Source organism: Centruroides sculpturatus, unplaced genomic scaffold (genome assembly GCF_000671375.1).
Source record: "Centruroides sculpturatus isolate CEXI.00-Female unplaced genomic scaffold, Cexi_2.0 scaffold2160, whole genome shotgun sequence".
Lineage (NCBI taxonomy): Eukaryota > Metazoa > Arthropoda > Arachnida > Scorpiones > Buthidae > Centruroides > Centruroides sculpturatus.
In genome coordinates, this window is record NW_019386466.1 from 1 (window position 1) to 27,765 (window position 27,765).

Consider the following 27,765-nt stretch of genomic DNA (forward strand, 5'->3'; position numbering starts at 1 on the left):
CACCACATGGCAAGCGGAGGTTCTGGGTTCAAGCCCTGTCCCAGGCCAGTTCTTTTATTCCAGAAGGTTCTAAATTTATTTAATAATTTATTTATTTAATTATAATTATCAATTTACTTAAGAGATGGCGCCTAACGTCTACCTCTAGTTTCAAATTACTTTATACCAATCATTTAATTACCCTTATTATAGCTCAATATTTAGGCAATCATTTGGTGATTTATTGTATACTACTCGGGCTTTGAAATGTTTTTTCAATTTTGTTTCAACAATAATTAATTATGTTCCCTTTTCACTTGTTCAAGGCTAACATTTTTCAAATTAATAAAATTTGAAAAACAAAACTTAATAACAAAAATATGTAAACACATATTGTGACACACACACACACCCCTTGCTGACTTTTTCAGCAGACCATTGTACAAGTTACAAACATTTTTGACTTTTTTGTGAAGGTATGTATATCACAATAGCTACTTTGGTTCCAGTATCAATAACTCATTTAGTAAACAGAGTTGCTGTGATCCAAATGGCACAGATAGCAAAGACTAACTGAAATGAAAATTTATAGGAATTACAGTGCACTGTACTCATTCCCTAAGTAGACAATGAAAGTTTGATTTGAAGAGAAAATTTCAACAAAAATTTGAGTAGTTAAAGTGAGACCAGATAGGAGGGAGTGTACTATATATAAAATTGAATATTTTTAATAAAAATGTATTAATTATCTTACTGATAAATTTGTTACTTTTGTTGTTAAGTTTGTTTTTTATTTTCATACATATAAATACATGATTTCGTAAATTTATAGGTGGTAGCTTTAGAAGATAAATTAGAAAAACTGGATGATTCTGAAATAAAACCTTTAGTTGATGAAAGAGAGATAGATGTTTCACTAAAGAAAAATGATTCCATAGAAGAGAGAAAGGATATAGGTAAGAAATATTTTAATTTTATGAATTTAAATTATAGTTGTATTTACTTTTTTTGTTGTATTAATTAAGATGATGTACAATAATATGATATATACAACAAAACTTCAATATAGTGCAATCCTAAATAGTACCATTTTCTTAAAGTGTCAATGAATACTTTTGAATGGATCTTTCCCATAAATATTAAGTAGACAATGTTACATACTGTGAAATATTAAATGTACAGTTTTTGCAATTAGTATCACTGTTATCATCAAATCATGACTTACAAACTCTCAAACTCAAATTTGAATGTTAACTTTCTTATTATATTGTAGTAATAAGTGTAAAATGAGAGTTACAAAGATACATTATTAAATAATAATACAGTAGAGCATCGTTTATCCGAAAGCCAGTTATCCGAAACGTCGGTTATCCGAAAGCATTCCAGTCAGCAAATTTAAATTTTCGCTAGTGCTGTGGCGCTGCAATCTTTGGCTACGTCTTGGGCTAATCCAATATTATTTTTTGTTTGTGTACGTGTTTTAGCTGGCAGCACTATCACTTTTGTGTGGTGTTTTTCTGAGGACTGTGTGTCATGCTGAATCGAACGTTTTTAATACTATATTAACTTCTAAAGTATAATTTTTTTTGTTTTTATATTTTTTAATATATTTATTTTGTTTGTAAAAAATAAAAAAATAACTTTTAACGATACAATAGCCACGATTATTATTTTAAAAAGTTTATGTTAGGCTTAACATCGACGAAAATTTAACACGAAGCGACACGCAATGGAAAAATATTTCAACATGGGATAGGTTAATATATTTTTTCGTACATAATTGGTTATCCGAAAAATAAGTTATTCGAACAACCTCAGTCCCCAATTGATTCGGATAAACGACGCTCTACTGTATCTTTATTTCACATAAAGTATAACAGTTCTTTGGAATACCAGCTCTTCTCAGTCCCAGTATACAAGTTGAGAGAATGAGCAGTTATTAACACTACTCTCATGACACCAATAATTATCAAATGTTTCTACAACAAATATAAAACGAACTATAACTAAACGCTTACAGCTAACAACTAACTAAATCTAAGGAAGGACGAAATCAGTAGACGGAAAAGGACAATAGAAGTAAGGATTGGTGAAAGTAGGTATTCAATTGTTGATGGGTGATTTTAGGAGTGATAAAAATTCCAAATCATTTCCTTTCTTGGGGGTGATGGATAAATTCTGGTTTTCATCAAATTCACTTCGATGGTAGTTGGGAGTCTCTATAATTTCTCTTTACTGAATTTGCCTTGATTCTTGCTTAGGCCTCCTTCCATCTCTATTCACTGCCAAAAATGAACTAGAGAGCATTTTTTTTACGTCCAATCTGTTTGACATCCCAGCAAAGAATGAACATTGTTCCCTCAACTTAGCCCTCAGGGCTTCCTTCATCTCTTTTGTTCAAAAGATTAGTCACCACCATCCAAGAAGAAAGTGTTGAGAAAGAATTTTCTGGAAGGGACAAACAATAGAAGAAGGAAAATAGAGGGGAAACTATACAAAAATTAAAGTAAAACCTATATAAAATATGGCATACAGCCACAATATATAGTTCTTATTGTTTTAAACTATTTAGTTTAGTGCAACACTTGATTTAATGTTAGTTTTAGAAATGAAAAAATGGTAGAGCCAAATCAAAGTTTGAATGCATTATATGTGTGTAAGATAGTAAATTTTATTGTATAAAACTCATACTCAAATAAGTATATATTTTTTGTAAACTTGAAAACTAAATGCAATAGTGAGTTACAGACTCAGCATCAATAAAATCCAGCACAAATTTTAATAAATAACAAATGTTTTATACTACATTTAGCAGTCATCATCAGGTTCTTAAGCATTCAAATGGAACCACAATTCAAATGCAATAATTTTAAAAAATTAAAATAGAAATCTGGTTGTCTTTTCATCGTTGGTGCTTTTCATGAAGTAAAAATTATTTACAAGATTTCAAAGTTTGATTTCCATACTAACAGTAAAGTGTCATTGTCTTATGGAGGTGTTTTTTCTATTGGCCTTATAGATTTCTAGTTTTTGTAAAGTTTTGAGATGTGTTTTTTCTCTAATATGATGTATAATATGGGTTATCAAAATGCACCTGTACCAAGTTGTCCAAAGTGAAAGCAGATAAGGTTGTGTCAGTCTGCCTTTTGTATGGATAATTCTTTATGTAATTCAAAATGTATATTCAAAGACCAACTGGTTGCTTAATAAATAGCATTATATATAGTTATATACTGGATATGGTATGCTTGTTTTGCTGTGTTAGGAATAAGAAATATAGGGATACCAGCTATCAGAAGCATAATAAGAAAATTAAAACTTTGATTTTTTATTAAATTAATTTTCACAGCATGAAAATTAAAATATCATACTGCTTGTTTAATGAAAAAAGATAGGTGAAATTATATATAATATATGTAATATGCTATATACCTTGGACTTTAGAAGATATGAAGATGGTAGTGATATATTGTAGTCACAGAACTTTAAAAACACTGAAAATAAGCACACTTTGGATGCCACTAAGTTAATAAAAATTTTAATCACATTAAACGATTTATTCTTTATTATAAATATTAAATATAATGTTTTTTTTTACATAGCGTGTGATGGTAGTACCAAAAAAACAAGCTTTTTTGATGGGTAAGTTATTTTATTTTAACATTAATGAAGAATGTTGTTGATAACTTTAAATTTGCATTTCTTATTTTTTTCTTACCTTAGGATGCTTCGTTATTTTGATCCATTTAAACAATTTTTTAATAATCTGTTATTTCCTTCATGTCGAGTAACAGTTGATGTGTATGCTTATATGTTTTTTTGTGATTTCATAAACTTTTTTATCGTCGTTTTTGGATATTGGGCATTTGGAGTAAGTAGTTTGATCTTAAATATTAAATTAAAATATTAATTTTTATATTGTATTATTTACTTCAATTATTTTTATTTCAGGCTGGAATTAATAAAGGAGTAACTTCTTATTTTGAAGAAAATAATGTAAGATGATGATGATGAATTGAAGAATAAAATAATTGATGTAGTTCAAAAATATTAATTTTTTAACAAATTATTTTTTAACAGGTTCCAGTTTCATTTCTAATAATGCTGTTAGCACAATTTGGTTTAATTGTCGTAGACAGAGCATTATATCTTAGGAAGCATATTTTAGGAAAATTGATCTTCCAAATTTTTCTAGTTTTTCTTGTTCATTTCTGGATGTTCTTTATATTACCTGCTGTCACAGATAAGTAAGTAGGAACTTTTTAGTCTTTTCAATTTAATGAGTCATATTTTCATTTGGTATAAAACTAATATACATGTCTTCTATTTCACTTTTAATAATATACTTTACTTCATACAGCTTAAATTTAATAGCAAAATTTACTATAAGTATTTTGCCAAATATCAGCTGAATTGTTTTATTGTAGTTTCATTGAATTTTTCTTTTATTTCTAATATCTATTTAATAAATTTTTCTAAGAATTTAAAAATTCTTAGAAAAACTAATTTAAATGTTATAACATTAATGTTATAATTTAAATGTTATAACATTAAATTAATTAGAAAACTTTGAATCTGTGATAAAGATTTATTGTAGCTGGATGGATAAAATCCAGCTACAATAAATATACAATTTTTTATGCTTAAACAATACTTACTGTTATTGAATATAACAAGAATTGTTTAAGCATAAAAAATAGTTTGTGTAAAATATATTTAATTTACTTAAGTAATCACAACTAATGGTATACAAGATTAAAACAAATTTATTAAACATTTTTGGAAACTTTTACACATCCATATTGTCCATTTTGCAAGAACAACAAATGAAAAAATGTAAGAACAAGTTTTAAATATAGTAACTAACTGTTTGAGAAACTGAATTATTTACTTTAATCACAGATTTACTAGTAATAAAAATTGCAATAACTCTCTTACTCTGTACCAATCTATTATCTATTATTTATCTTTAATCTGTCTGTTATCAGGTAATTATGATTAATTTTACAAGTTTATAACACAAAATGTTAATTAAAAAATTGTTACAATGAATTTTCATATATAATATTAATTACAGTCGACCCCCCCCATAACAAGGTAGATACGTTCCGGTTTTTATGAATCCATTTTCTATGAGTCCAGCCAATTACAGTTTACGGACTATGGCTGTTTGAAAGGTTTCTTCCGTAAAATTGATCAATTCTAGACTAATTCGACTCAACATTTCCAAAATACGTATAATTTTTTGGGAATAATCCATATAACTATGCTATAAACAAAAATTGTAGGATTACTTACCGAGTGTGCACCATTCGACATCGCCATTGCTTAAGCTTGTTTTTATCGTGGAGCTTGTCATCGAATGACGCTTGTGTGCTTCCTGATAAATTATTTTTTTGCGAAAAATTTGCTGAACTTTGGAGACATCATTAATATAAATGTGGGTAGCCTGAGGTAGGACGAGGTCGTACCTCTTTTTGATAGGCAACAGTTCGGTGAGAACTGCCCACTGGTCAGTGGATGGCTAGTTTATGGGTTTTTTATCCCGTATAGTCAGGATTCTTATTGTCGGGTCGAGTGGAGGAAGTGAGAGGGATCGTCGGTAAAGTGTGAGCAATACTCGAAATAAAGACGACTTTTAAAAACAAAACAACATTTATTGAGATGATAACATAACTAACATAAATACATTGAGCTTATCTCGAGCGGACACGCGGGAGTAGAGGGAAACGCGCCGAGAGAGAGTTTACATTAATGGGTATCATACCTCTACGATTTGGGATCGGACGGTCGGACGTTTTCTAACCGGATCAGACAAGTTGTCTTGAGGAACGACGGCAGCAATGAGGATCGGCACGGGTTTCGGCGATCCTGAACAGTGATGACGGACCGTGTTCTCGGACGGCGACAACGGACCCTTTTTCTCGTCATCGCCTCTCTTTTATCCTCTTCGTCACGTTACTCAGTTTCGTCAATCGCCGATTTTTAGGATAAGTTCCCTGTGAATCATTTTTCGGTTTCCTGAGAGATAGGAAACGGCTCCGTGGGAAGGAAATGTATATATCCTTTATTCGTAAAATTTCAAAAAATGAAGTTTTTCTTTGTTTAACTTTAATAAAGATATTTAATTTAATTTGAGCTTCTTTATTTAATTTTATTTTATTCGGTTTGACCCTCACATAAATATAATTATTATGGACGTTAAATAATAAATGGTTCTTAGTAGGTTCGCTGCTTGTTTAAACTCAACGGTTTGTACAATATNTTGTCTGATGCAGAAGAATCAGTTCTACTTCATTTGGATGACATAGTAGAGCAGGGGTCGCCAAACTTTTTTAACCGTCGACCCCCAACCACTTTCTAAAACCTCACATTGACCCCCACCATAAAGTTTTATTACAAGTGTAAGTGTATAAGCAAAAAAAAAAAAAAAAGATGTTAACCCATTGCCACATTGACCCCCAGGGGTCAATATAGACCACTTTGGCGATTGCTGTAGTAGAGTCTCTCGAGTCTCTGAAGATATAACAAACATAGAAATAAATAACACAAAATAAATTGTAGCTATATGTTGATTTTGCGCGACATGTTTGAACATGTAAGCTGAACAATAGTGTGGGGGGAGTAAGTAATCAAGAGTTGCGTGGCGCTCAAACAAAAGACGAATTGACAAGATTTGAAAATTGCATAAGTCGGGGTATTACTGTATACAAGTTTTTTTTAGCATGTTTGTACAAATACTGTCACAATTTTTTTGCTGTGATATAGGAATCCGAACTATAGGAACCCATGTTATAGGGGAGTGACTGTAATTGATAATATATTTTATAGTTTTTATAGTCTATGAAATGTTTTAATGTGATATAATAAATCTTTATTAATTGCTTATAATTAATAAAATAATGCATTCCTAAAAATTTACTTTTTAGTCAGGAGAAAAAATTATTGAAATTTATTGTTAGTATAAAAATTTGTGGTTGACCAACAAGGACCCAAAGAAAATTTTTTTATGTAATAACAGTTATGGTTCCAAATTCATATTTAGCAATGTGTTAAGAAATATGTTTTTTTCATTAACTTTGATTTTTATTATTTATATTATTAATGATATACATTTGAATTTTGTTATTGTGTAATAATTAGTAATAATTATTGTTTAATGTTTACAGACCATTTACAAGTAAGAAATACTTGCCACCAAAATTATGGTATTTTGTAAAATGTGTTTATTTGCTTTTGTCTGCCTATCAAATACGTTCTGGATATCCGACGCGTATTTTAGGAAATTACTTTTGTAAAAAATACAACTATATTAACTTGTTTTTATTTAAAGGGTAAATTTGCTTATTTTCATTTATATATTATCTTTTCTAAATATATTTTCTATATTACATGTTTTTTGTTTAGATATATGGCAATTCCATTTTTGTATGAATTACGTTCTTTAATGGATTGGATCTGGACAGATACTAGCATGAATGTTGGAAATTGGTTAAAAATGGAAGATATATTTGCTCATGTTTTTGTCTTAAAATGCCAAAGACGTGCTGAAGATGAATATCCAACTCCAAGAGGGGCAAAACGATCGCCTGTGATAAAATATGGTGTTGGTGGATCTATTTTACTGATAATCATTTTAATTATTTGGTTTCCATTACTTCTATTTGCATTAGGAAATTCTGTAGGTCAGTCATTTAAACCTTATGATTGCACAATTGAACTAGCTATTAGTGGCTATGAACCTATATTCAAAGTCAGTGCTCAACAGAATGCATTACAGACTTTGACACCAGATCAATGGCAAAATATGGTATATCATTTTCAAGCTAATCCTTCTATAATGTCATTTTTAGCAAATTATGATATGAACGATGTTATAATGGTTGAGCTAAACAGTAATTCTACATCACTATGGGCAATCAGTCCACCTAGTCAGTCAGCATTGATAAAGGAGTTACAGAATGAAACAGATATTCTAAAAATGAAGATATCTTGGTCATTTTCACGTGCATTAAATGTATCCAGTGATATGGATAAAACGGTTGGAAATGAATATGAAATTCTTCTACAAGACAAAAAAACAAGATCAGCATTAGCCTCAATGTTGAATGGAACAGAACAGAGTGCTCCAATTATAATACACAGAATTTTTCCAAAATTTTTGAGAGTTTATGGAAAAGGAAAAGTTCTTCCAATCAGAGAGTTTGCTGATGCTGGTAAGTACTTTTATTCATAATTTTTATAAATAAATACATATGTTTCCAATATAAAATTGATAATTATTATCTTTTACAAAGATTTGTAAATTATTTGAATTTTCTTTCTTTGGTATTTTAAAAATTGAAATATTATTCATCTGTAAAAACTCTTTTACAAAATTAAAAGAAATATATTAGAAGGTACTTTTATCTATCATAAAAGAACTTTAATTTGTTCAAAACATTCAAATTCAAATTTTAAAGTTATACAGGAAATTCTCGTTAGTTCAAAATTTGTGAGACAAAATGATTTGCAACTTCAAATTATTCAGTTTCAAGTTATCCAAGATTTACTATAACTGTAAACTATGCCAAATGCCATATAACTGATATAATTTATTAAGCAAATGAATATTGATATGTACAAAGACTGTTATTTTTGTTAATTAATAATAATATAAATGTGAAAGTAAACAGGTAAACAGCACTTGTCTGGTGAGAACCTCACAGGTTGCCAGATAGGTTTTATAAAAAATTAAAGTAGATTTCTTAAAATGTAGCTTTCTCATTCTCTCATTTTTAAAGTTGTCAAAAAAGTAGTAAGTCATCCAAAAGTAATAGCCTAGAACCCTATAAATATCTCAATCTGTTACTCATAGCCCAATCTTGCAATCCTGAAACCCAGCCATATTTTGAGGTAAGAGGAAAAAAGGGTAGTCCATGGGTAAGGTACCTGACACCTGAAAATGTGTTACAGTAAAGCAAAAGTCATATTGATCATATTAGAGTTGTTCTTTGTCTATTGTTCTCTTATAGTATGGAGGCAGTTAGATATAAATAACTTTAACATAAATTAGAATATAACTTTAACGTAATTTAAGAGTTAACATACGCATAACACAGTTTGGACAGAATTTTCACTTCGAATTATGAAGTAGCCGTATTTCAAACTAACCAAATTTCTTATCATGTAAATCTATATATCCTTGGCTGGGACAAAAGTACAGTTACAAAAAAATGGGATTTCAAACTATCCAAGTTCAAATTAACAAGAATTTCCTGTATCATCAAAATAAGAAACAATATGTAACTGGACAAATAGACAATTCAATATAAAAACTTTGTATAGTAATATGTAGTAGTAAATAGTAAAAGCATGTAGTAATATAGAACAAAACTAAATATTCAACTAACAACATAACTAAAAACTAAATGATAAATAAATAAATACAAAACTTAAAATTCAGGAGTACGTGACTTAGTCACAGGGATGTGCATGTACTATTAATGTTTATTATTAAAACACACATACGTTCATTTATAAAATCTCCAGAGTTTTTTGCAGACTTGACCAAAACAAAATCTTTGATGTACAGTAAGACCCCACTTAATGCTGCCTCGATTAACGCTGATTCGATATAACACTGTCTGATCAAAGCCTAAAAAATGCTCTAAATTTATGTTGATTTAAATTAACGCAGCATTTTATTGATTAGTATATAATACAATTATTCCCAAACACAAACCAATCAGCAAAAGGTGGCAATTTTTCTGCAAAAGGTGGCAATTCCCAAACACAAAAATCAGCAACAGTCATAACGCTGTACTTTCCTTAAATCTGTTTGTTTTGTGCAATTTTGGAAAAAATATAACATTATGGGTACCATAGGAAATATCAACTTCGCTTGGCAAGAATTAACTGATAAATGCATGAACGAAGTGTGGAAGAAGTTATGACTAAAGGTATCCAAGAATTCTCAATGAGGAGAGCCTATTGCTGTATTGTTAGGTTGACCAAATTGTCAACCTAATTGATACAGCAGGACTTGGAGATGCAGACGAGCAGGATATTGAGGAATTACTGCAGGTTTCTGGTGAGAGCCTTACCAATAACAACCTTTAAGAACTGGCAGAACAAGGAATTCATGTAGATCTAGAAAACAGTGATTCTGAAAATGAAGAACCCAAAGAACTTGCTACAGATTTCCTTAGTAAAAGTTTGGTAACGATAACCGAAATCGTTGATCAAATTGTAGCGAATGATCCAGATCAAAATCTGGATCATTCGCTACAATTTGAAAGGAGTGGAAAAGTGAGACGAGGTGTTTTGGATGCAATCTCTTGCTACCGACATTTGCTTAAGGAAAGAAAAAATGCAACAAATTAAACTACCGACTTTATGGCAAAAAACAAGAATTTCAGAAGTCAGGACCTTCATCACAAAAAATGAAGTTTAGATTTCTGTGTGCCTATGTTTGTGTGTTATTTAACATATATTATTATGCAAATTAATATAAAAATAACTTAAAATTATAGTAAAATTTGTTTATTTTTGGTCGTGTGTTCCACTTTTCCTATTTTACTCTATGTGAGGCCGGGACATCCCCCAAACAGAAAACTGGCTGTTGAATTAAAGCCAATAAATCGGTGACTTATTTCGTAAACAAGACCAGGGCAGTAAAGAAACAGATTGTGGGATGATTTAATTGTCGCCTTCCTGGATCAAATTGACATGTCCCAAGATCATAGATCATGGAAGGTGGGAGAGTTTGTTTATTTGTTAAGTTATGGCAATGCAACGGTTGGGCAATCTGCTTACAGAGAATGCCTTTCCAGGAGGTCTTTCTACGGATAAATGGCCCTATTCAGGCATTACTGGCATGGAGAAAACCCAGAAAACTCCACATGGCCAGCCCATCCTGGTGAGGTGCAAACTCATGACTGAACTCCCAGTGTTCAGAGAACGGAACCATGGGCTGGAAGGTGAGAGAGAGATCAACAACTGCCAGGGAGAGTTTGATGGTCATCTTACATAGAGTTCAAAGTGGGAATTTGCAGACCCTTTCTCAGAGAGGAGGCGGTTGGGACTAATTGGATCCAGCTGCATCTTCTCCCAGTCAGAAAAATGCATTAGACCAAAATTTACTGGACCGTCACTCAGGGAAAGGTGCAACTTGACTTCAGAGAGAAGCGGCCCAGACGGGGTGTTCAGCAACCTCACAGCCCAAATCACATTCCTGGCAACAGACCAGGGACCACCATTCAGACCAACCAAAAAACGGGATTTCAGGTAAAATCATATAAAAGCCCAAGTTCACAAGGACACGGGGACGTTGTGGGAAGTTGAGAACGAGAATGCCAGTTCCATAGACCCAGACCAGGAGTAAACAAAAGGACTTTCATCTCCAAACCCTAGGACGGAAGGGATCGGAGACCTGACTTACCCATGATGACTCTCCATCCCTCTAACTTCCAAGACTACACTGAAGACGAACTTACTTTGGAATTGCCAGAATGAACTCTCTTTGGACCCTTTATACCAGATTGCTGGAGACAAACTTTTCATCGAACAGACTGTCTTTGAGCCTCCAGATATGGTTGTAGTACCTCTATTTATATGTAAGCATGATTTTCTATACAAATAAATGTGTTAAGTTTGGAAATTTGGTCTATGTGTGAGTCTCTTTGCATCCTGCAACCACTATCTCATACATCAAAAGACTTCTTGCATCATCCTGGCAGATCATGGGTAAAGCAAAGGTCAATAGACCTTTCACTTAAGGCAAGACTCTAAGCGTGTGGTGTCGGGGCTTAAAACCTTACATCTATGTTAAAATGACCTCATTTAACGCTGTTTCACTTAGCACTTTGTCATTTAGGAATGCATCCTTGCATTAAGTGGGGTCTTACTGTATTTATAATTTGTGCATCATTCCCACAAGAAAGTTTTTGAATTGAAGCAAACACTAATAACATATAAAACACTGAACACCTTATAACGCTGAGATATATTTATTAAAACACAAACGTTTTCANTTGTTTTGGTTGCTATGCCTTGACTCTGGTGCGGCATAGTACACAGCCACCGGTGTGTACCGAGTATAACCCACTAAACCCAACACATAATAATGGTCATCAGTTTTATCACATTTACAGTAAGTACGTAAGATAAACCTTATTTTCTGCCATTATTAAAAAGATCTTAGATATTGAATGAAAGGAATAAGGGAGTGAATAAACTGAAGGATTTTGTTTATATGACAACCAGATGTTGCCTTTAGAAATAAATATTTTATAAAACTGGACAATGTTTGTTGTTTAGAATCATTCTATCCTCTGCATAACCTTCAGTCTTAGAAGGTGTGTGCGCTTCTTACAGTTTGTGCGATTTAGGACAATTTTTTTTATAAATCAAATAACAGGTATTTAACTTTATGCTTTATGTTTATCATTTGATTTTTTGGTGTTAATTTTTATCATTATTTATATTAACAATTAAATATGTAATATTATTCTTTACTGATAAAATATAGTAATCTTATTTATATAAGAACGTGATTTCTGAAAATTACTTAACATACATAACTTACATTCCACAGTCCATTGCACTTTTATTTTGAATTCTTTCTATTTTAGAATCTGAAGATAGCTGAAAACATTTATTTAACTTTGCTTTTAAAAGTTTTTCAAAAAGTATGAGGTTAACATAGTTAGTATTACATATATTAATATTTTAAAAAGTAAACAAATAAAACAAAATTTTAAACATTAAAATATTTATTTTAATTCAATTTATCAATACAATAATCATATAATTGTTTTGAAAACTTTAGTTTTCAAATTTCTGATAATCTGGTTTTTTAGTACAAAAAATGCCACATTAAAATTATGTTAATGGTTTATAAATTTAGATTAAAGGTGGAGTAGTGTTTTATTACTTCATGTGAATACAGGTAGATATGTTTCTTTCAGAAACTAATAAATTTGAACTAACTAAATTTTGATATGAATGAATAAACATCTGTCTGAGAATGGATTTAAACCAGCAATTCTAAAAGACAATTATTTTTAGATTATAAGTAAGCATTCTAAGATATAATAATAATTTTTTACTAGAATGTAATCATAATGGTTGTTTACTCTACAGACTGAAAGTGTTCAGTCTTTTGTAAGGTGCAATATAAAACAGTAAAGAAGATGGCACAATATATCAAACTGATCACCATTTTTAACTTTAGATTATTAAGCAAATATTTTATGAATTTTCACAGTACATTAAAAAGTTATTTCTGATGTATTGTTTAGTTTTAATCATTTTCATTATTAAAAAAGTCAATAACAAAATGCAAATTAACAAATTAATCTTTATTGAACTCATATATACTTTATTATACATTTTCATGGAAAAATGAAAAAGCACAAATTTATATTACAGAAGATTTTTGTGTTTATTAACCATTCATTATGATTCATTACATTTATACCACATGTTGTACAAAGGACTCTTATACACATTGAATAAATTGACACACTCATTTTTTGCATTCACACTTTATTCATAGCTTTTTATTTAGTGATACATTGCACTGATTACCTCCTTTTCTTTCTTTTTACTTGTTTAGTGTTATCCATTTTTTTCACTTGTTCTTGGTTTGTATTGCTTGTAATATGATACTAATTTCTAAGTGATAAAATTGGTCTTATGGGGTTTTATTACTTTTCTGGCTGTTATGTATACATGACAAGGGAAAGTATNCAATAATCATATAATTGTTTTGAAAACTTTAGTTTTCAAATTTCTGATAATCTGGTTTTTTAGTACAAAAAATGCCACATTAAAATTATGTTAATGGTTTATAAATTTAGATTAAAGGTGGAGTAGTGTTTTATTACTTCATGTGAATACAGGTAGATATGTTTCTTTCAGAAACTAATAAATTTGAACTAACTAAATTTTGATATGAATGAATAAACATCTGTCTGAGAATGGATTTAAACCAGCAATTCTAAAAGACAATTATTTTTAGATTATAAGTAAGCATTCTAAGATATAATAATAATTTTTTACTAGAATGTAATCATAATGGTTGTTTACTCTACAGACTGAAAGTGTTCAGTCTTTTGTAAGGTGCAATATAAAACAGTAAAGAAGATGGCACAATATATCAAACTGATCACCATTTTTAACTTTAGATTATTAAGCAAATATTTTATGAATTTTCACAGTACATTAAAAAGTTATTTCTGATGTATTGTTTAGTTTTAATCATTTTCATTATTAAAAAAGTCAATAACAAAATGCAAATTAACAAATTAATCTTTATTGAACTCATATATACTTTATTATACATTTTCATGGAAAAATGAAAAAGCACAAATTTATATTACAGAAGATTTTTGTGTTTATTAACCATTCATTATGATTCATTACATTTATACCACATGTTGTACAAAGGACTCTTATACACATTGAATAAATTGACACACTCATTTTTTGCATTCACACTTTATTCATAGCTTTTTATTTAGTGATACATTGCACTGATTACCTCCTTTTCTTTCTTTTTACTTGTTTAGTGTTATCCATTTTTTTCACTTGTTCTTGGTTTGTATTGCTTGTAATATGATACTAATTTCTAAGTGATAAAATTGGTCTTATGGGGTTTTATTACTTTTCTGGCTGTTATGTATACATGACAAGGGAAAGTATTGGAATCAAGTCAGATTTGATCCTTGGAGTTCTTTGCAAATCTCCACATTTTTGCAAATCACAAAATAGACTCTGCATCTATTTTGTTTAATATCTCAGGCGGAGTAATGATGATGCAACAAAATTTGGCACAGTAGCTTGTGTATAAGGAGCATTGATGCTATTAAATTTTGTTTATGAAAGTTTGAGGGGTTGATGAGATGGAGGGCATATCTTGAGAGACATCAGACTTACTGATTTTATTTGTTATTAGCATTTGCAATTTTTTTATGAAACTCATCTCTACCCTCAAAATTAAGCCTTTTGTCATTTTATAATAATTAAAAATATAAAAAGTGTTTTTATAACAAAATCTAATAACATATAGCACCCCACACAAATTTATTTGTTTATTATGATTGTATTTAAAAAATAACCTTTATATTATTAATCTCATAACAAACAGAAAAGTTATGCAACTCATTGCTAGTATAATAATATAATAGTCTATCTTCATGTAAATTTTATTAATTTTTTAATGTTTGTATGTTATTACACAATAAATTATAATATTTTTATTATTAATATTGTTTTAATAATGGTGTATTTTATTGTTCAGATGTCACCACTCAACCAAATGACTCACTAGATGCAAGATTATATCCTAGAAACTTGTCAATATCTTTAAGATCTGGTGGTTTCAATAATCTGAGTTCACAAGCAGAATGGTGGGAAGTACAAGAAAACTGCGCAGAATCAAATTATCCTTACTCTTTCTTACGATTTGATAACTGTAATGTTTTGAGAATATTAGCTTTTAATGATAGAGTTTTACCATCAGAACTGTATGTGCTTTCAAAGTATGGGTAAGTATTATATAAGAGCTATTTATTAAAAATGAAAATATATAATGCATATTTTATATTCTTTTGTCATTACAACGTAATTGTAATCAATACTTTAACTCGTAACTGTTACCAACAAATCATTTTTGCACAACTGCTACCAATAGGTCACTGTGACCCTATAAAATGTTTATACAAATGAAGAAATATTTATAGATTTTTTTATTTACCAATGTACAGTGTTGATTATTATATTATAATAATAATCATCATAATAAAAAACAAAACATTATCCTCGATTTTTTCCAAAATTTTTCACCGTCTGCATCAGTAATATATTTGCTTGAAGAAACCAATTTATTTAAAAATTTTCAAATTATTTTGTTACATTAATTGTTTAACAATATAGTTGTTGCATGGGTCAATTATGCAATATTATAATATATAGTAATCTTATTTATATAAGAACGTGATCTGAAAAATTACTTAACTTACATAACTTCAACAGATTTTGATAGATGGGTCACACTGACCATAGATATAATTATCTCAATATCAATAACAAAACAACAACTCAATATACATCTCAAAAAGATGACTGATGCAATAGACCATATCAAAGAATACAACTTCCACACTACTCCATTACTCTTGGTATTATGAATTGTACCTGGTGCTGGGTCACAGAGACCCTGTTGGTAGTGTGAGAATCCAATTATAAGATTAATTTAATTTTCTAAAATCTAAAACTCAATGTAATATTTCAATGTTAAATTGTACGTTTTCCACTTTTTAACGATAAAAGTTGATGTGAACAAAGAAATTCAACTTCCTTTTTACCAATCTACATCCTAAAAGAGATGTCATCATTTCCCATGACAAATTTGTAGCAAAAACAACTCATTATCAGATGACCACAATCTGAACTCCTCATTGGAGAAAATTTTTGAATTTAAAGGTTTTGTGTGCCTGATTCAAGATGAATTCTGCCATTTTCGCCCATTCTCCCAAATTTTTATTTGTACCTAGTCTCCTTCGACTCCCGACTTCCACCTCTCATAAGAATCAAGAAAAAAAGATTGTCTCTTATATTCAGAGGTATTATATCAAACTTTGTGTAAACTCTCTCTCTCTCTCTCTCTCATGAAGGTTAGAATAACTAGAGAATAAACAATTCCTAAATTCTCTAAACTCTTGTATTTCATTTGATTCTTTGCAGACACACTAAGGTGACATATATCAACACTTGGCAACTTATTGACTATTTATTCAGTTGGGCTGAATAAATAGTCAATAAGTTGCCAAGTGTTGATATATGTCACCTTAGTGTGTCTGCAAAGAATCAGCTTAATAACAACAACACGGTTTCATCAGAATCAAAAAAAAAAAATCTTGTATTTCAATTTATTTTTATTAAATTTTGTTGTTTGTTTGTTAATTTGGTCTCAATGTCAGTTCTATTGAAAACAGATGCTTTATCAAAGATTCATGAATCCTCCTTTTTGGATTATTATAATACATATTAAATTGTGAGTTAGGACACGATTAGAACTATCCTAACTGGTGTCAGGAATCCTGATGGAAGACAACGTTTTTACAATCGTCTTGTCTCCAAATTCTTAAATGAGTAAATTAAGACTATTCAATGACAAAGTGAGCAGTTCCTACTGAACTGTAGCCGATTGTCAATAAAAAAAATTCCTATTGACCCCAGCTTCTCACAGTAGCAATTATATCTATCTATCTTCTCAGCAATATTATTATATTAATAAAAAAACACACCAGATTTGTAAATTGCCGAGTTAATTTTCTTTATTCTAACGTTTTCAGCCTATTTGTATAGGCCATCTTCGATTTTAGATTATATTTTGATATATTTATTTTAATTTACATTTTTCATGTTATTGTTAAGTTGCAACACGTTTTTAATATTATTGTTAACTATTTATTTATACACATAAGTTGTTAAAAGTTCAAATTCAAATGAATTTCAAACTATTGGTTCCATTGGAACAATGTTAAAGCCTGAAGATGGCCTATACAAATAGGCTGAAAACGTTAGAATAAAGAAAATTAACACGGCAAATACAAATCAGTTGTGTTTATTTATTAGTAGCAATTATAGTTAATAAATATATAAAACATGTATAATAATTTAAATTGTTCACGTTTTATTAACAAATATTTCATTCTAAAATTATCATAATGAACCTAATTAATTTTTGAATTAATATCATTATCAATAACTAGTCTGAGAAATAGTAAGTTAAACTGAATGTTGTAATATAAGAAGAATAGAATAAAAACATTTAAAAAGTCACAATGGAATTTGAGGCTCATGAGTACAAGAAAGATTAAAAGTTTGAAACAAAAGGCACAATAGAAGTCTCAAAACATTTTCAAACGACCCTCCTCAAAACATTTGAGGAGGGTGGTTTGGGTCCACAAAGGGTTGAAATTAGACTCTGACTTTTGTGGTCAACTTTGTGGAGCATCTACATTTTGTGATATCTTGTTGGTACTCTACTAAATGATTTATCAGCATTCTGACTGTAGCACTGATGTATTGTTTTCCCCATTGTCAGGTGCAAAAGGGGTACAGCATAAACCATTTCTTGAGAAGAGAGAGCCTGTCCATATCATTACAGATAAGCCTGCTTAAAGTTGGCTGTGGAGAGAGAGACAAGATGAAGCCATGTTTTTTGAAGATGTGGCAAATGTGTATGGAAAGGGGACCAATATATGAAATTGGCAACAACACCCAGCTCAACTGTTTTTACTTTCCTTGCTGTTATAACAGAGGGAAAGTATGGCAATCCAGCAAAAATAACCCCCCCAGATTTTTACGTTTTTGGACTTAGGACACCTTGAAATGTCAAGAAATGCAAAAAAATTTGTGGGTAATTTCTGTGTTTGTAGAGGCACAGTTTTGTTTACCCACTTTGAAGCTTAATGACTCCTGTGCTTTTTGTTGAAAATTTCTGAAATTTTGCAATGTGGTTTGTTTAGTAATGGATTGATGCTATTAATTTTGGTGGTTAAAGGTTGAGGGGTTGAGGAGATAATGGGGGCCATGTGTATCTCCAGTAGGGCCAGACTTAATGATGATTTTATCTGTTATTAGCATTTACATTTTTTTATAAAACCCATTCCTATCCTCAAAATTAAGCTTTTTGCCATTTTATAGAATGAAAAAATAGCAAATTTTTAACCTTTGTAAGAACATAGTAAAACATAGCAGATGAATTTATTTCATTTCTACAGTAATTTTTTTACTATGTTTTTTGCTATTTAAGTAGAAAATTCAATGCAGAGTTAAAATAGGTGAATTGATTATCATCAGAATTCTTTTTTATTTAAAATGATTAATAATTTCAAAAGAATGTATAAGATATAAAGATAATCATTGAAAGTAATATATAAGATGACATAAATATACATTGCTTTAAATCGCATAAATCAAGAAATATTTAAGCATTATTTCTGAGTTATCTTTGAACCTAGTTACTTACTTACCCATTACTTAGACCCATTACTTACTTACTTGCAAACTTCACTTACAAATTCATTACATAAATGTATTTTAAATAAATAAATAAATATATATATATATATATAGGTTTATGTATGTATATATCATTATATATAATTTGTTGCACATATAATATAAAAAAACAAATACATACATGCATTCTCTTAACTATTAATTTAAATGAACATAAATAATAATAAATATTTATTTTAACAAGTATTGCATATTCTATTTTTTTTTTCTATTATGTTATGGTATGTGATAAAGATTATATATGAATTGAAAACAGTTTTATATTTTATATAAAACTGTTTTCAATTCATATATAATCTTATAGAAAATTTTATAGACTTTTAAGATATGCACTATTTATTTGATGTATCTCATCTTATATAGAGCAAGTCTTTTGAAATAGTTGATTTCAAAGAATGCTCTACATAAAATTATAAACAGAAAATATCTTAATAATAATTTAATGAAATATTTCATTTTGTTATTTTAAATGTAGTTTGGATGATTTACATTTTATGTTGTCTTATTTTAATATACTATGACATAGGTTGGATGATATTATATAGGCATCAACTAAATGAATTAAATTCAAAATTTAAAAAATCGTTGAAGAGTAACATAATCTATAGTAACAATTTTTTCGTATACAGTATGTTTCATAATTTAATTATTATTATTTTTAGAAATTATATTGTTTTAGAACTTACTGTTGTAGATTTGTTTATTATATTAAATTATTTATTTATTGTTAATCACTGTTCAAATTTATATAAATGCAAAATTGTAATTTTAAAATGTTACTTAATTTTAGAATCGTTGGATTGTATACAACCTTTGTATTGTTGGTTTCTCGACTGATACGTAGTTTTGTGGCTGGATCTTCATTTACGATTATGTTCGATGACATGCCTTATGTTGACAGAGTATTGCAGCTTTGTTTGGACATTTATTTGGTTCGTGAAAGTGGAGAATTTTCTCTTGAAGAAGATCTATTTGCAAAATTATTGTTCCTGTATCGTTCACCAGAGACACTTATTAAATGGACTAGATTTCCTGAACGGCAACAATAGTATATATTTAATTTTGGGTAAGCATTAGCCAGAAAAAAAATCTATACTTTATCTTATTTGTAAAATTGATTTTTATTTATATATTTAAAGTGATATACTTCAAGAAATGTGCATCAGTTCTTGTAGTTTATTTAGGCCAGCTTTTGCACATATCTCCTCATGTATGATGTAATGAAAAAAACCTGTTAGTGGATGACCAACATATTTTGTAAAAAGCTTTACAAATCCTTCTTCATTACCAATTATGCTGGGTGCACCATCAGTTCTGATGGTTACACTTTTGAAATATCAATTTGTCAAATAGATAATTCATTCAAGTAATATGCTCAGGTAGTGTTATAAGATTAATAATCTCTTCATATAGTTCATCAAACCTACAAAATGGAGCAATGATTCCTAGCCTAGCTGATAATGTAATGTCTGTGCTCTCATCACTACATATAGAAAAGAACTTATATGAAACAAATCTTTTGTTAGTTGCTCTGCTGTATTCCTTTTCAATTTAAGTATATTATCCTGAACTGTTTTTTATTCTCAGACAAATATTTAATCTACTAAATTATTTTTTCCTTATCTGAAAGATTGTCTAAAAGGAAAATTCTTTTTAATACACTCCCTATCAATGAATGGTTTTCTATGTTATGCAATAACTTTCAAAACCTCAAAACAACAGCAATTATGTTGGAACTAACTGAAATCAATTTCATCAAAGTATTGGGCTGCTTTTTAGTACTGTTCAGTTCATGAGAAATTAATTCTCTTTATTATTGCTTAAGTTCTTATGAACAGTTTCAAAATGTCTCTTTACATAAAAGGCTGTGGAAATCACAATAACCCATAGTGAGACTATTGCGCGGATGTGTAGGTCTGATTACCAAAGATAAGAGAGACAATGAATAAAGTCACTTAAAATTAAGTTTATATACAAATTATATACAAAAATTTACAAATTGTACACTAAGCCACATATAGAGACACCTATGTACCAAACAAATTTGTCTGTATGCTATCGTCTATACATTTGCCTAGTTTTTTTATTTTATTTAATAGCATACAATAAATCTGTTAGTTATGGTATCATGATATTAAGAATTTTTTATTTATTTTTTAAACATAGACCTAGATACCTTAATAAAGTAACACTAATAGCTTTAGAATTGAAAGGCATTTTGCCTTTGATATCATCTTATTCCTTTTCAGTGTTTTCTTCACACAAACAAATGGTAATCCTGAATTAGTGACAGCAGAATAACTAAGATAGTAAAGACTCTGGGGAGATCTGAAAATATAGGTCAAATCCTCACAAATTTTCATGGGTGATTTCATCTGGATATGTAAATTCCTGTCTGTTACTATTTGGTCATACACAAATGCAAAACGAAGTAGTAAAATGCTCTTTGTACCTGTAAGATAGAGAGAATGAATTGTTTTCCAGTATCAATTTATGATTGGAGAAATATTTTTATTCTCTTAATAATAATTGCTTTTTAATTGCAGGATTTTAATATCAAAATTTAATGGCTTCAACTGAAAATTGTTTTTCACCAAAGTCAAGAGGGTTTACAGAAGATATTTTTACATCTGAAGTTTCAAGTGTATATTTTTGAAGTAATGATGTTCTTTGAAGAAAGTGAATAGTGTGGTTTGCTAGTATTAATATATTGACATAATTATATATAAAGACTGGGATATTTTATCTTTTGAACTCTATATTCCCTATTGTACAGTCTCAATTTTATAATTTATCAAGGGTCAAAGCAGTTTGCAGGTATTGATAAAACAACAATAATAATTTCCTGCCAATTTACAGCTTCTATGCAATCATCCAGCAGGATATTTATATAAAGCTGAGTTTTTCTTTGAAAAATTTTGTAATTATGTAAACTGATTTTTATTTGTAGCATATTTTTATATAGTCGGATATTTGAAACAATTCTTTTAATTTAATAAGTCTTTTTGAAATCAGTTATTATAATAGAGAAACATCGTTTTTGGAAGAAGGAACACAAATCATGCCACAAACAAATAATGAATTCAAAGTGTATAGAGTCATCTCTATAACAACTTATGTATACAACAAAGAAAAGAAAATGAAAATAAAATTACCTTGTAAATTTGTAATTGTTATTTTAACATTCCTTTATTTATTAAATAATAAAACAAAAACTGAATTTAATATACATATTTAAATAAAAAAATTTTGTAATGAATGTTGCTGCATCAGAAGAGTATTGGAATTAGCCGTATTTCAATCAAAACTTTAAAGTGAGATTAGCCATTATGCAGTTTATGCATTGGTATTTTTCATTATGTTTATAACTTTATAAATAGTCTAATGTTGAACATCATAGATAGTGTTTACACAATGTTATATTTTGAAAATGAGATTGTTAATAATGATCAGTAATTCTAGGCCACTCACCTTGCCTTGATCATACCAGTATATCATAAATTTCCTTATTGGATCCAGCATGTGTTTCTTTGATAATCTTAAAGTACTGTATAAAATTAGAATCTGAAAATACAAATACATATCAGCTTCTATTAATTTAATTATGATATTTAATTTAATTTAGTTTGTGTTTTTACTTTAGTATATCTTGAAATAACACAGATTGCCCGTGTCATGTTAATTCATTTTCATTATTTGAAGAACTCTTGCAAACATGAGTGTATGGGGACACTTTGGTTAAGGAGGCAAAGGAACTTTACATTAAAATAAAGTACTAAGTTTTAATTTACCAGCATTGATAATGTGTTAATGTTTTTACTTTCTCTGATTTATTTTGTTCTTGTTTTGCCTGAATTTGGGAGACAGCTGCCTTTCTTGCTCACCATTTCATAAGACCATGCTCACAAACATTGGAACACAAATTGTTAAAATTGTTTAATACGGTGCTCTGCAACCTTTTCTCACACATGACACACTTAGATACTTACCAGAATTCCATGACATACTACAAGTAAAAATTACAAAAAATGTGGGAGTTACAAAGTACAGTAAATACCAAAAAAGTACTGATTTATTTATTTTTTATTTGTAATAATATAAAAATATTTCAAACAAACAATTGATTTTCTTATTTTGATTTTATTTATTAATAATTTATTTAATGTAAAATATATGTGCTTCACATCAAATTAGTATTGTCTTGCCCCTGTATATCATACTTTTTCTGTTAGCAATGGAGTTGTGCCAATCATCTAACAGTTTTCAGGAGAAATTTTTTGAATTGAAATAACATAACTTTTGGTATATACTGGAAGTTCATATACAGTTAATCGGGTCCTCCTGCTCGTAAGCTTTCCATATCTGATCTTGATTATTTAATCTTAGGTGCAAAAAGCAATTTCTGATTAATTATGATGTCTGTGCCAATCCTTGGATAACATTAACTATTAAAGTGATATCTTTTTAAAATTAAAAGACATCTATTGCAGGTTATAGAATTAAAATAAGCCAACAGTTTTAAAATATAATTTAAATATTATTTTATTCTGTAATATTTTAAGAAATATTTTGAAAATAGCAGGACAACAAACTCCTCTTTTCTTCAAATAAATGCTTTTGAATAATAATCTAGTGAAATTGGGATTATGAAAAACAACTGTTTAGGATTTAAATAAATCACTTAATTAAATTTTTTGATGAGTTAAAATGTAGAGTACATTCACTTAAAAAGTAAATACTTGGCTCTACTAGCTAAGTTCTTCAAAATGATTTATTATAATCAAGAAAAAATTTACTTTTTGTGATATTATTTTAATGTATATAAACGTGTTTAATGTATTTTTCTTTAAATTACATTCTTTCAATGCAAATTTGTAATGAAAATTAAAAATTTACTTCCATAATGCTCTCATAATTAAAATATATAAATTAATTTAATTGTTGATTTGATTTAATTCTTTGTTTTCATTTTTCGCTTATCCTGCATTAATACAATTTATTCAACAAGAAGTTTTCTAATATTTATTTATATATTTGGAATACAGTTAAGATTTGGAATATGATTATATTCAGGAAGAAGTAATGAAAAACTAAAAATTTTTCATAACTACATTCAGTTTTACAAGATTAAAAAAATTACATAGAAAATTAAAAGAATAACATTACATACAGATTACAAAAAGATCTTACTTAGTCGTAGGTCTTATTTTCATTTCGGTAAAGGATAATGAATAAGTATATCCTTTCCAGGTATACCAGTTAATGCCTTTGCCATACATAGTATATGGACCATTCAGATTAAGACCATTCAAATTAGAATAATGGCAGGCATAATACCACCACGCGCCTGTATAATAATTGGCACAATTGTATCCTGAATAATCATTATCTCTATCTTTAGTGGTGAATTTCAATCCATTATGACCCGATAATGAATCACCTAAAATAAGAAGGTTGATTATGTTTTAAATATTAGAAGTATAGTCTATATAATAAAATAATTAAAATGAAAATTACCACTATTTCCACTATAATTGCTGACATATAATTTGTACTGTTCACTTTCACTTCCAATTGAAAATTTATGATATTGAGCAAACTTCCTTTCTCCTTCCATGTCTTTCATATCGATTCTGAGAGAATAACTGTCTTGGTTAGTTAAATCGTGCAGTAAATTGTTGCCTGTTAAAAATTTAAAATGTATTTAACATATTTGAAAATAGTTTAATTAAAACGTTACAAATTTCCATAATAATTTTACCTATCCAGAATTCTCCATTTAAGCTACCAAATCCTTTAGCATAACTGTCCCAATCTCTAAAGAAATAATCGTTTGGATTTCCATACTTGCCCCTTCTCTGAATTACCTGTAAAATTTTTAAAATATTATATGTTACAATTATAAACTATGATAATTCACGGACCAATTTGCAAAATCCTTTAGAAATTATCCTGAAGGATTTGGCAGATTAAGATGAGAATTTTAAAATCATTGGCATAAACTTGGGCATAAAAATCTAAAGAGTTTCATAAAAAAAAAAGTTCAAATTAAACTTACTATCCAACCACCTCCATCTGTTTCCATATCGCAATAAACTTGCTGTGGCTTATTGAACTTCATGCTATTTCTTAGATAAATTTCATAAACACCAGATTTAGTAACACCATTTTTCTTCAGTTCTGCACAATCTTTCGCTTGTTGTTGGCGATATTCAAAGCATTGTGATTTCGAAAACAGTTCCATAACTATTGATTAAATTGATTAATTTTAAACTGATTAATCTGCCATGGAAAAATATTTATATACTCACGTTCGTGGATATATTTGTCAAGTTGTAAGAGTCTGCTCCGAACAACCGAAGCATCTTGTTCAGGAGGTGACTGTCCACCTCCTGTCCACTGTCCAGCAAGGCCTTTCGTATTAAAAAGTAGAAAACAACATGCGTACAAGTAAACAAATGCTTTCATCTTTGATCAAGTTTTGATAGCGAGTGCTCAGTGAAGAAAAGAGAGTGCTCTTAAATAGGAAAATGAAAGGAAATGAAAATAGTCCGCTAGAAAAAGATAAGTCTAGTAAATTAACCAATTACTTAACATAATTTTTAATGTTTTTTTTAATTGTTTCGTCGATAAATCGTATATTTAAATCATATCTTTTAGCATTAAAGAAATGTATTTAATTTTTTTTAAATTATAAGTAAAATAAAATAAAATATTTTTTAACTTGTATTGTCTCAAGTTTTATTATAATGCAAGAATTTCTGATGAAAAATTTAAAGATTATAGAAATATATAAAATGCTAAAAATATAATATATTTAAGTCAGAGTTTTGCTATTTATTATTCAAATATATACAAATTCTTTTATTATTTCTCCTCTCTCTATACAGTATATATATATATATATATTTCATTTCATTATTATCCAATTTAATCGATAAGTTTTAAATATGAATAAAATATAAATTTTAAAAATGAAAAATATAATTAAATAAAATTTTGCAATCCATTTATAATATCTTTAATTATTACAATTAAAAGAAACTGTTTGATACAATAGTAATTTTGTGTATTAATTTAAGTTTTAGGATATACGTTGACTTTATATTATACTGTAATTTTCCAAAAGTATACTTAAATTAATTTTTATTTTATTTTATTTAAGATACATTAAAATTGATTAAGATACTGTTTTATTATATTAATTATATATAAATATCTTGGTAGTTCGAATTTCAGACTCACTTTTTATGTTTTCGAAGTTTGACATTTTTGTCACTTTTCAAAAATTTATGTAAGGATTAGGGATCGCCCATAAATTTTTTAATATTTTTATAAATAATATTTTTATACTTTTCAATTATTATTCCATCTCCTTAATGCCCCGTAACATCGTCGCACATACCCACCCTCGAAATTACGTAACGCATAAATCTTTGATCTCCCTCTTACCTGTATTAAGTAATACTGTAATACAAAGCACGCGGTATCGAACGTTACATTATTTTATTAATTATATGTATAACGTATAAAGAAGTGACATAAACAGTAAGGTTTATAATGCAGCATTTCAGAATGAAAAATGAATCGTCGTGTCACCCGAGGGTCCAGACCCTAACACTACGTGACGTTTTGATAAACACCCCACTCCCTTGTAACGCATTGTAACGATTACCTGCATACACACTTATTCATATCTGCGTTACGTAATTTATGGATATTTCCTTCATCTTTAAAGTAACTCGTTTTTTATTCATCATAATTACAAATTATAATGATAAACGTGTTCCCTAGGAGACCTTTAATTATTGATATTTGAAAAGCAGTATCTATTACACAAGAGCCCATACAGTATTTTGATCCGGCATTGTCTGTATATAACTAGAATTTTACTATATTTCTAGGACATTTTGCAAGTAAAAAAAAAATACTGATTTGAATCACAAAGATTGGGAAATACATTATTTATCGGAATTGGGAAACGTATATTTTGTATACTGAATTTCTATCCGGCATTGTCTGTATATAACTAGAATTTTACTATATTTCTAGGACATTTTGCAAGTAAAAAAAAAGCTGGGCCACATTAATTTGATGTCCTAACTCATTTAAAAATATAATAAAAGTTTTAATAAACATAATTTGATTTTTAAAAATGAGATACTTTTCTTAATGCCATAAATGAAATGAATAATTTGTATCAAATGTTTTAGAAGCACTAAGCCAAGTAGTATTGCTTCCCTATGTTAGGGCCTAAGTATTTTATATTTAAATTTTAATTAAAATTTAATAGACTTATTCTCAATATAAGTTAGTTAATTTAATAGTTTAAAAGCATTTTTTGGGTATTTAATAATTCAGAATCTCAAAGTTTACAGTTTATTGCACTCGAAAGTCCAATAACCTCTTATATTCCGGAAAATAAAATATAAAATTCGTGACACCGGACATAAGAATTAAATTAACCGGATAAAAGTTAAACTTTCCCTAATCTATGGTATCATTTTTAAAAAACTTTTTATTCGGTTTGATCATTAATTAAAATATTGAATAAATTAATACAATTATTCTTTTCGTAATACTCATTATCATAAAAATAAAATAATTTGGTTTCATATTAAATTGTACTAAAATAATTTACCGAAGCTCTAATTAATTAATTGATATTCAGTAAATTCAAAAGGAAGTAAAATACCAGATAAAAATTAT

The 27,765-nt window shown here is 28.6% G+C and overlaps 2 protein-coding genes across 2 annotated transcripts; one reads left to right on the forward strand and one right to left on the reverse strand.

The window, feature by feature from the left end:
* The first annotated feature begins 813 nt into the window (after positions 1–813).
* On the forward strand, positions 814–22,226 carry LOC111615066 (piezo-type mechanosensitive ion channel component 2-like). The gene is made up of 10 exons (XM_023356442.1): positions 814–935; positions 3,582–3,621; positions 3,703–3,850; positions 3,931–3,975; positions 4,060–4,226; positions 7,149–7,313; positions 7,387–8,195; positions 15,266–15,512; positions 19,847–20,122; positions 21,603–22,226. The coding sequence occupies exons 3-9, from the start codon at positions 3,704–3,706 to the stop codon at positions 20,103–20,105; spliced, it is 1,839 nt and encodes a 612-aa protein (XP_023212210.1). The 5' UTR covers positions 814–935; positions 3,582–3,621; position 3,703; the 3' UTR covers positions 20,106–20,122; positions 21,603–22,226.
* Positions 22,227–22,338: 112 nt separating this feature from the next.
* Positions 22,339–25,640, reverse strand: LOC111615067 (techylectin-5B-like). The gene is made up of 6 exons (XM_023356443.1): positions 25,368–25,640; positions 25,115–25,302; positions 24,818–24,923; positions 24,574–24,738; positions 24,247–24,496; positions 22,339–22,620 (listed from the first exon to the last, which is right to left on the reverse strand). Exons 1-6 carry the CDS (start codon positions 25,522–25,524, stop codon positions 22,614–22,616), a joined length of 873 nt encoding a protein of 290 aa, XP_023212211.1. The 5' UTR covers positions 25,525–25,640; the 3' UTR covers positions 22,339–22,613.
* Positions 25,641–27,765: the final 2,125 nt, after the last annotated feature.